We start from the raw sequence: 12,023 nt of genomic DNA on the forward strand, positions 1-12,023 counted from the left end.
CATACACTGCTTCCACTTCATTCGACCGGCCGTATGGCGGTAACTCACTTCATCACAGTCATTCAGATTCCAACTGTCATCGACTCTATCAGCACAAACAGATGCAAAAGCGTCACTCAGCTACATCGGTGAACGCTAGTTGGAGGTGGCCACAGCAGAACACACTGGGACCATTGCAATCCTTCCCTACTCCTGGTCGTTTAGCTTTCACTTTTAGCCCCGTTGCTCGGAGCGTCCTGTACGACCACCATCATCACCACCATCATCTTCATAACCATCATCATCTTCAAAGTAGTCACCATCAAGCCGCTGGGCAGTCCGGTTCTGGGGCGGGCACCTGTCGTGTCCCCAGAACCCATGGACTGTTTCGGAAAGTGACCCGCAAGGTGATCAAGTGGATACGCGGCTCGATCGTGCCGGCAACGAATAAGGTTACTATAGATGATTATAATTGGTGTTGTTTGGTTACAAAATTGAAAGTTATGTTATTTTTCCTAAATTGCTTCTAGATCACTTTTTTTTCGTTACTAGATAACATTTTTTGATTGTATTCTTTGATTATGGAAACTTGTCGAAAAAAAACGAAATTCCGATGCCATGACTCTGATGGAATTTCTTCTATATATCGTATTATTCTGCAGACTCATACAATATATTTTGTCGTGAATACGACTTACTTTACTATGGGGTGCCTTTTCAAAATTAGCCATATGGAAGAATGGGCAGAACTTAATCGTGAATATCTCGACTTGTATTAAAGGCAACAACATAATTCTTTCACCATTTCATCAAAAATATGATCAGGAATTTAGGATAATATTTTGAACAGTGTGAGATAACACAAATAGTACCACTTCACTTTAGCAGCAAATTTTTAAGCGTTAAGCGGTTTTAATACCATTGACATGAACTGTCCTAGAATACATTACTCTCAGATGAAATTAAAACATTTATACTGTAGGAATATCTATTTAACACATGGAAAACTTGTTTTACAATTAACTGTTATATTTTTCGGTAAATTTTCACTTACATAAAACGACCACTACGTAACTAACATTATTAACAACAATTTTCAATATGAAACGCTTCTGGTGAAATGAAGAAGTTTTTTGTTCTGCGTTTTGCTGTCTTCGTTCTCCGCCAAGTGACAGCATTTGAATACAACAATTTCGGTTACCTGAATGGGTATGACAAAATCAACAGATATGTTAGTTAAATCAACAACATTTCAGTTGAAACAACCAAGGCGTGAAACAACAATTGCAATATTGTAATTTTGTGATCTGCGGGTTCTCCGTGCAGGGATTTAAATTCAAGTTCAGCAGTCAGTTCCAAAATTTTGTTTCAGAATTCTGAAGTTGAAATCCTAGAAGAGAAAGAATTATGTTGTTACGTTTAGTACAATTCGAGATATTCACGATTAAGGCCTAAGGACAGTGGGTCGCGTATAAATTTTGAATCTTCCTCCCTGACACCCTACATTCCCTTTGCGTCTGTGTGTTTAGAAACCTTGTTCAGTAGATTTGATTATCTCCTCTCCTCTTCTTTTCCCGGACACCACCAGGAAACTAAAGCGAATAAAATGGCGGATGCATTGAAACTGACTTTGTTGCACAGAAAAATTCAAGAGTTTATTTTAATCGCGATAACATATATGTTTTTATGTACTAATCGCATCTAAACTAAATTATCTACACTTTGTCACGGTAGATTTATGATACAAGCCTTCAAAGCCGAGATATTCTATCAACAAGTAGAGGTATGCAATTCCGAGCGTTCCAATTTTCAGCGGCAAACTCAATAAATCATTCTGAAAAATTCACAGAATATTCGCAATCAAATTTGTAATTATGAAACCAAAGATAGGAATCGGATGAACGGGAAACTTTCATTTGTTCGGGAAATTTAGTATATCCTTCACTAGGAAACGCACAATTGAAAAGAAAGTACAATAATTACATACTTGAGTAAAGATCAGATCGTATATTATGCTCTTCGTTTGGAATATCTGTAAATGACTATGAATTTAATTATAAGAAGCCTGGGAGATGTGCATTTTGAGCTGATTCTATTATTAACAACAATTTTTCAACCGATGGGCTGGAACTACTGGCGTAACTGAACGTTATTTTATATAAAAGTTAGTTATGTAAAACTCAAATTGGACGGCGCAACTGGCATACTGAACAATTCCAGAAATGACTAGCAAGTCATCAAAATTCACATCCTACAATTCGGATCAAACTTTACACACGTTTTCAGTATGGCAAAACATTTATTTTGCACCACGGATGTAGAGACCAATTCAATTTAAAGCTGATTTTTAAAGAGGGTGTATGTATTTTTGCATGCACTTTCCTCAAATCGTGGGAACGCGGAAACTATAAATAGTACAAAAATGATGTTGAAAATCGTATACCAAGTTTCGATCAAATTAAAAAAACGGTCCTGATCGACCAATCAACGCGCGAATAATTGGAGTGCGAACAAAAAGCAATGTTGCGAAAGAGATAAGGATAAGCCAGGTTGTAATATAGAAACCGGTAGTCAAATGGGACGACAATTCAACCTTAATTAGCATAGGTCCACGACCACATGTCTAAGTTCTGTATTTTTGTCGTGAAGACGACTTACTCTACTATGGAGCGCCTTTACAAAATTTACCCTGTACAAGAATGGATAGAAATTAATCGCCATATCCCTTGTTGTATTTAACGCAGTCACATAATTTCTCTTCATATCATTGGAAATATGGCCAGCAATTTATGATAAAATTTTCAGTAGTATGAGATAATCACAAATAATTCAAAACGGAAGTTTTCTGAAATGTTTGGTATGAACAAGCTTTAAGGTGAAATTCAGTGCCAAAGTAAGGCGCGCAAAATTTCAACCACTTGAATTGAACGAACCATTGCACAAAGCGCATCGTGCAAAACCGACACGTATGTCGATTTCGCTTTATGCCAAACCTAACCCAGTTTCCACCCTAACTGCTGTCAAACCATTTGTTTGAAGCTAGTTTCGAACCTGGTTTTTATATCAGGTTTTCTCAGATCTCCGTTGCTAAGTGCAAAAATAACACAGTTTCGTTAAAAGTGTTTGTTTGACAGAACTACCCTGGGTCAGTTTCAGTTTTCTCAAGCGAAAATGACAGTAGAAATACGGAATATTTTCAGTGGTTGAGTGCAGTTTTATTCGCTAGTAAAATAGACACTTACTATTTCAAGTTATAACAAAAATGCCCTTGTAATTGATTTTCTCGCCTATTGTGAAATTGTTCATTGTTACCGATCAAAACCTTTAGCATGGTGACGATTTCATCTAGCTGATTCCAAGTACACCCAAACCTCAATTTACGTAATAATCGGGACTTCGTAAATCGAATTGTGACGTAAAAAAAGTTTACGTTAATTGGAATATTCAACGTAAAAAAGTAAGTAAGAAGTAGGTTCGTAAAAAAGTTTACGTTTTTTTAGATTTGGTTCGTAAAAAAAGATTACGTTATTTGAAATTTTGTTCGTAAAAAGAGTTACGTAAAAAGAGGTAACGTAAAAAAAGTTTACGTAAATGGAGGTTTGGGTGTATAGAAGAACTAAATAATATTCAAACAAGATCTTTTGACATGGAATTATAATTGGCTTATAAGATGTTCACTAAAAATATCTAGTTAGTGAAGTGCATATCATATCAGTACTTAAGTGAAGAATATTTTGCCATTTCTCATAACTTTTGAGGGAACTGTAGATTTGAATAATTTGCAGAATTTTATTCCAGAATTCAGTTGCACAATTTAATTTCTAAATACACTTACAGAACTCAGAACCTGCAAGCTGTGTGTGTGTGTGTTTAACCCGGTCTCAAGCCCCACTGTCTTACAGCGGTTTACATGACCTATTTCGTGTACAGAGCAAATCGTGTTTCGAGGTCACCGTTCCACCGAACAGCACCGCATAAATGAAACGTTTGCATCAAATGGATTCAAACATTACATAAAGACTTTCGATCCCTTGCAATTGGCATGCAATTGACGCGTATTTATATTAAGTTCATCAGTTTTTTATGAATAATTAATATTTTCTAATTTTACTAATACTGGAGTTTGCATTAAATGTTTAATTTCTTACCGTATCGAAACCTTCCAAACCTTCAGTCTTATGAATCAGCCAACCATTGGAACATAGTATGATATTGCACACTTCCTAATATTTTTTTTTCTATAGACGCTCCTGCATAAAATACTTATAATAAGAATAGAATTCTTATGAATACACGAAAGTTATTCTTATGTCTTATTTTTTTCTTTATGCGCCAAATTATATAAGAATGATATGCAAAGTGCAAATTTATGAATTGCAAGGAATGCTGCAAACGGTTTTCATGAGAACAAGTTGGCAAGTCACATTAAGGTGAAATGTAGCGTCATAACATGCGCGCAAAATTTTATCCGCTTCAGTTGAACGAACCGTCGCACAAAGCATACCAAGAAAAACGGACACATAGAAACAAGAACTTTTTTCAATGATTGAGCGCAGTGGGCTTAGCTCTCGTTATACTGGCTTGTAAAAAAGACTGGACGTAATGGATTTTTGAACCCTTCACACTTCGAATGTATGCTAATTCAATCGTTATAGTTAGTGATTACTATTACACTAGCGCTATAAATCATGAGTAATTACGAATGTTAGTGATGAGGTTATATGTATAGGTATGTATTGACCAACTTGCTAACCATGTATATGCCTGTTGTTTTTCAATGTTTATCACATTGTTTGTATCCCGATAATACTTGGTTTGTATTTCATTGAGTAGCTTGTCAATGATGAAGTTATAGTTTTGCTATAAAAATTGCTATAATCTAAAATAATACCTGTTATACGATATCACACAGCCAGGCTTTATTGCTTCAGCAACATCAATGCATTGAACTCAACAGAATTGGACATTATTAGCACTATAAATGACAGTTACTTAGAAAATAAACAATTTCTTACAATACCCATTTTATTGTATCCAACTCGTTTTTATTTCAAAACAAAACCCAATGCTGCATAAATTCGCGTCATAATTTTATATGTAATTTTTGCTCACGATATAATGCCACCGAGTCCACCGTGCATTTCTCACACCACCTCAATAAGCAACAGCAGCGCGCAAGCAATAAAAAAATGCGGAAAAGTTTATGTAAACTTTTTCAAATTTCGGTTGTTTTAGCTAATATTTTATAATTTTGAGTTGCATTTTCAGATTCTTTGTGAAATTCTGCTACAAACACAACTTTTCAGTTCTAAAATCATCCCCGCGGGACGGAACAGTGACCGTTTATACATTTCAAAAACCAATTACGGCTCGGCAAAGCAAAATTTCAAAATTCTAAGAATACTTAGTTATGATAAATTTGATTTCGAAAACTTAATTGTTTTTGGTTTTTCGAAAATCGGTCTAGTTTTTGAATAATTTATCAAAAACGCGATTTTCGCATTCCACTACATTTCACCTTAAGGTGAAATGTAGCGTCATAAAATGCGCGCAAAATTTTATCCGCTTCAGTTGAACGAACCGTCGCACAAAGCATCCCAAGAAAAACGGACACATAGAAACAAGAACTTTTTTCAATGATTGAGCGCAGTGGGCTTACCTCTCGTTATATTGGCTTGTAAAAAAGACTGGATGTAATGGATTTTTGAATCCTTCACACTTTGAATATATGCTGATTCAATCGTTATTGTTAGTGATTACTCTTACACTAGAGCTATCATGAGTAATTATGAATGACTAACATGAGGCTATATGTATATGTATTGACCAACTTGCTAACCTGTTATTTTTCAATGTTTATCACATTGTTTTTGTATCACGATAATACTTGGTTTGTATTTCATTCAGTAGCTTGTCAATGATGAAGCTATAGTTTTGCTATAAAAATTGCTACAATTTAAAATAATACCTGTTATACGATATCACACAGCCAGGCTTTATTGCTTCAGCAACGTCAATGCATTGAACTCAACAGAATTAGACATTATTAGCATTATAAATGACAGTTACTTAGAAAATAAACAATTACTTACAATACCCATTTTATTGTATTCAACTCGTTTTTATTGCAACACAAAACGCAATGCTGCATAAATTCGCGTCATAATTTTATATGTAATTTTTGCTCACGATATAATGCTACCGTGCCCACCGTGCATTTCTCACACCACCTCAATACGAAACAGCAGCGCGCAAGCAATAAAAAAAAATGAGGAAAAGTTCATGTAAACTTTTTCAAATTTCGGTTGTTTTAGCTAAAATTTTATAATTTTGAGTTGCATTTTCAGATTCTTTGTGAAATTTTGCTACAAACACTACTTTTCAGTTCTAAAATCATCCCCGTGGAACGGAACAGTTACCGTTCATACATTTCAAAAACCAATTACGGCTCGGCAAAGCAAAATTTCAAAATTCTAAGAATACTTAGTTATGATAAATTTGATTTCGAAAACTCAAGTGTTTTTGGTTTTTCGAAAATCGGTCTAGTTTTTGAATAATTGATCAAAAACGAAATTTTCGTATTCCGCTACATTTCACCTTAAGGGTTTAAATACACTTCAGCAATAGGATGTCAATACTTGACCTATTTGAAGGATTTTCAATAATTTTCGCATTTCAAATGAATTATTACATACGAACCAATTCGCACCATTTTATTTTTCTACTAACGCAAAAGGTGATGGCACCCAGTCGACGCCGTTCTATTGACCAAATGCCATCATAAACACACGGGGAGGCATGAGATAGGAGCTTGTGAGCACTTAGTTATGTCACCTTTTGACGACCAGAATTCAGAACCTGCATACTGGAACTGAATTCGGAATTTCAATTTCTTTATTCTGGTTCGGAATTCAAGTTAATATTTCGGTTCTAGAACTTCTGGATTCTGAAAATGAGTTCAGTTTCATTAATATAGAATTCTGCGTCTGTTCCATTTTTCGAATGTAGTTCTTGAATTCAGTCTCAGTTTCTGAATCCTGGCCCAGAATCTTGATTCTTGTGTAGATAAATAAATGATGGCAAAAAGTCATCAACAGTTGTAAACATGGGATAAATTCCGAAAATCGGTTCTTATTAGGCCCATCAAAATATTTCCGAAAGTATTATGCGAAGGTTTTTCTCAAATGACTATATAAATCCACAAAAAAAATACTATGAATATATTCTGCACTGACGAGTCTAAAACAAAACATAAAGAAATATTAAAATCGGTAATGTGCGCCTACAGCACAAAAATGGTTTATTTAGCCAAAACCTCTAAGTTATTGCTAGAATAAATACTTAATATCAGTCTTTCGTAAATTTAATATGCTCGAAGCGTAAATATTCATCTTGTATAGTTCAATGGACTATTAATTTATCCAAGAAAGTGTTCAACCAATATAAGCCGCACTTGAGAACTTGATTTCTCATTAATAATTGAAGAGACTGTAGCACTTATGAAGACACACTGTGTCACTTGTGTTTCCTTTATTAAAAAATATCAAGGGCCTAAACACTGACTATCTCAAAAGTGTGGATTGCTTGAGATAGTCTATTTCTTTGAACTTTGTTTGCAAACTTTTTTGTTATGATTTGTTGCTTCACTGAAATTGGCCAACCCATCTCGACAAGATTAATTGATAGATTCTCGTTTCCTTTCATCACTTGATTCTTCGCTGTGACGACAACAGCGTTCATTCTGGTCTGGCCCGGCAAGATTAATTTTCGGCACGTGTTAAAGTCCGGTTATAAATTAACAAGTTTGTTTTTTTCTCAGAAACGCGGGAATCAATTAGCACACTGAAATTGAAAGTTACTAAACTGCTTCATTTTTCTGCATGACAAAATAAACGAAATTTTCTAGACAATTTACACGTTTGATTTTTGTCTTTCACAAGTCAACTACAGGAGCGTGGATTTTTGTTAGTCACGCAACAAAAGGAACTATGAATAAAATGTTGTAAAATGCGTATAACTAAAAAGCTACCTAAAACCTGAAAAGCCTTTTTTTCGTAGATGAGTGCACAGATAAACAAAAATTCAATACTGAGTCTGCTTAATTTCCGACTGACAGGTCAGGTGATCCTGCAGAAATCATCTTGATTGCAAAAACTCGTTATCCGATTAGCATCATACAACGTGACAGTACTGGGATTGTTACTCCCAATAAAAATCAAAAAACGTGCATGCGCCTTCATGGAGCATCATTTTGGATTACATATAAATAGGACTGAGCTGATGCCAAGCGTTTTGTTGGGAAATAATCCGATGATAATGATTCCAATCAGTTCAGTATATTCCAATCGGATACAGAGAGCTAAACGCAAAAATAGGCTGATCGTTGCCTTTCAGACATAGATAATGTTGCTATATCGATGGAAACAAAATATGTTAATCTAAAATTAATGTTCAAGTAAGGAATCCTGGACAAGTGTAATAAATATCAGGTGAACAACTTTGCTTCCGCCGTTTTTTCCAAAGCTAAAAGCTTTATTGCGAAAAAGTTCTTACAGATGTATTACTCAAAGTATTGTCCGTGGCTAGCGACCACTTTCTCCCATCTTTTCGGAAATTTTCGGATCCCGGCTCGAAAAAAGGAGTCCTCTTTTGACGCTATCCATAAAGCAATCCATTTTTCCAACTCTTCGAAGAATTGAATATGTTGATCTGCCAGGCCGTGTGCCATCGAAAGGAATAGGTGGAAGTCAAAAGGGGCGATATCTGGGGAATATGGCTTGTGGGGCAAGACTTCCCATTTCAGCGTTTCCAGGTACTTTTTGACCACTTTTGCGACGTGAGGCCGAGCATTGTCGTGTTGGAGGATGACTTTGTCATGTTGCTCTTGATATTGTGGCCGCTTTTCTTTTACCGTGCGACTAAGGCGCATCAGTTGTGTTCGGTAGCAATCTCCTGTGATGGTTTCACCCGGTTTTAAGAGCTCGTAGTAAATCAATGCTTCTAGTTGTTCATCTTTGAAGGTTTTTTCTCTTCCACCACCATGTTTGTCTTCGACATCGAAATCAGCATTTTTAAAACGTTAAAACCACTCCCGACACATTCTTTTACTCAGAGCAGCATCACCGTAAGTTTCTGAGAGCATTCGATGCGCTTCAGCTGCATTTTTTTCGAATTGTAACAGAAAAGTAAAACTTCCCGCAAATGGCGAGAATTGGGCACATAAACAGACATTTTCGAGCGTGAATAATACGAAAACAAGAACAACTGTCACTGTAACGGCGATGACAGTTCGTTAGGCACTGTACACACTCACTTTAAAGGCAAAAATACATAGATGATCTATGTATTTTAACCAGCCTCCGCTGGTACAACCACAATAATGTACACAATAGGGCTGAGAAGTCAACACTTGTGAATGAGCACCCAACTTAAATCCTAATAATCTGAAATTAATTCATATTGCAATAAAAATACATTTGAAAAAATCTGATATTTGCCACTGATAGATGGAAAATTACACGATTGTGATATAATTATTTCTTGTTAAAGTTCCGAACAAAAACAATGGTATCAGTAATTCAACTTAATTTTGAAGAGCTCCTGATAAAATGGATCAAGCGTTTGGTATTTAAACAGCAAAAGTTAAACAGGCTTACAATCAACCCTTGGATCGTTTCGTGACATGACAATCGAGATTTCAGTACACCAAATGACGATTGGTCACATATTATTTTACATGTACTCTTCTAGAAACAAATTCTTACAAAAATTGCATAAAAATTCAATAATTCTCTACGTTTCTGAGATTTCACGAACCGTCTCCCAATACTAATTTGTTAAGTTTGAAAAATTTTCAAACTTTGACCACCGGGTGGCACCATTTGCACATGTTTGTTTTACATCAAGTTTTGCTTTGGGACATGCTCTTAGATGCGAAATGTTCCAGCAACTACCACTTGTTGTGACTCGATTCTCAACCAATATTTCATATATTCACCAGGCACCCTAGTGTATATGCAATACTGTACGGATTGTGTGGCGAACGGTGACTTTTATACCTATCTAGCAAAACTGGGCGATTGATAAACGATTTTCTTCAACTAAAAAACCTGTTTGATCCACCCAGTAATTATATCTAGGTATATTATATAACATGTTTTCATGAATATTATTAAAAGATTCTTAAAAGACACTTTTCATGGAATCTTGAATAACAACAAAAAAGTTTGTTTGGGCATAACCTTTTCAATTTAATAAATATTTTGAGCCAAGCTAAGAGAAATTGTTCGGTTTTTTCGTTGGTTCTCTAAATGACGTTTTAAACAAACTTCACCCTGTTGTTCTGCAACCGGAAGTCAAATCCAAATGAAATGCTAAATGAAGGCTAGTGCAATGCTAAATCCGATACACTTCTAGATACAATCACTGAAGAAGGATGTAATTAACATCCGAAAAAACGAATCTGTATTATTACGTATGTTATACTTCGTATTTTAACGTATGTAACGTTAATGGAATTCAATGGTATTTCGAATTAGTACTTCCAAAAGTCAATAGCAATCGATGTGCCCGTAAAGCCTTTCATTTGAGTCTAAGTTTGTGAAAATCGACCCAACCGCGAAAATGAAGAGAGTTCCGTTTGTTGAGGTTTTGACCACTATTTCTGATACTTGGGAAATGAGAAATTTCCCGGGTTGGTGGATCAATGCATAGGGCGCTTGTCTTACAAACCAGTTGTCGTATGTTCGAGACCCGGCCTGGAAGGATTCTTAGTGTCAGTAGAATCATAGCACCAGCCATGCAATGGTTCGTTCTGTACACTCTGAATCGGCTGCGAAGTCTGTTGAAACAGAAGGTCAAATTCCACTACAGGAATGTAATACCAAGGCTTTCCTTTTTTGAAGTCAAATTTAGAAATCCGTTGGTTGCATTTTAAGTCACTGATTGAAATTTCATACACACTTCACTCTGTATTTTCGGAACCGGAAGCCGAATCCGAACAAAATTCTACACCAGCTAATTGAAAATGGTACCCGGATGAAATTCGGTTGGGATGTATGGGATGGGACCTTTCATGTGAAGCTGAACCTCAGCTTATGAAAATTGGACCAGCAGCCTCTGAGGAAATCGGCAGGCAATTTTTTTATTTGTTGCACATTTTACCTCGTCACTCCGGAATCGGTGAGCGGATACGGATAAAATTCAATAGCAGGCTATGGAACTATAGGGTCTCTCATTTGAATGCAAGTTGAAAAAAATAGGTTAAGCAGTCTCTGAGAAAATTGATTGAACTTTTTCCAATTCTTTTGAGCATTTTATCCCGTTACTCCCGATGGTCAATCCGGATTAAATTTAGTAGCAGGAGGCCCGATTAGATGTGATCATCAAACTGTATGAAATTTTTATATTATAAATAACAAAAAACGTATCTGATTTTGATATAGAATCACTATGGATTGTTGTTAAAATATCAAGATTTTATATCAAACGTTTGTATCGATTTTATTTGATTACATATAAGATTGTTTTTTATGTAAAATATTATTCTTGTATTTTAATCTGTTTTGAGTTGAGTATCACAAATTGTAGTAAATTTACCTTCTCTTTCAGTAAGCGAAAAATGTTAATTTCACTATGATATTCAAAACACAAAATATTTTGATCATAGTTTTATACATCAAGCAAAGTCTTGGCATCAAATTCCTTTTGTGGAATTTGGCCTTTCTGTTTCAACAGACTTCTCAGCCGAATCTTAGTGTACAGAATCATTGCATGGCAGATATTATGGATCCTACTGACACTAAGAATCCTTCCAGATCGAAGTTTTATACATCAATAAATACCATTATTGACAAATCAAATTTTCATATCAATTATCTGTCTTGATATATATTATATAAAAACGAACTATAATTTTAAGATAATTCCGATGTGGTTTTCTGATCAGGTATGGAACCAAGAGACCTGTCATTTGAATCTAAGTAAGTGAAAATCGGTTCATACATCTAAGAAAAAATGAAGAGCATATTTTCGTAACATACAAA

General features: G+C 35.3%; 1 protein-coding gene across 8 annotated transcripts in view; it reads left to right on the forward strand.

Moving 5' to 3' along the window:
• LOC131437834 (anion exchange protein 3) overlaps window positions 1-12,023 on the forward strand; it is a 198,884-nt gene that overhangs the window by 102,192 nt on the left and 84,669 nt on the right. For 3 of the 8 annotated variants that reach the window (XR_009230835.1, XM_058607445.1, XM_058607448.1), the window contains exon 1: window positions 3-431. The exons of the other annotated variants lie outside the window; for them this stretch is intronic. Coding sequence is in view for 2 of the 3 variants with exons in the window: in XM_058607445.1 (XP_058463428.1) it covers window positions 102-431 (330 nt within the window). In the remaining variant the exon portion in view is untranslated. Of the gene's footprint in view, window positions 1-2; window positions 432-12,023 lie in introns of those variants that run through there. 8 annotated transcript variants of the gene reach the window in all.

This window comes from Malaya genurostris, chromosome 3 (assembly GCF_030247185.1).
Source record: "Malaya genurostris strain Urasoe2022 chromosome 3, Malgen_1.1, whole genome shotgun sequence".
In the NCBI taxonomy this organism is placed as follows: domain Eukaryota; kingdom Metazoa; phylum Arthropoda; class Insecta; order Diptera; family Culicidae; genus Malaya; species Malaya genurostris.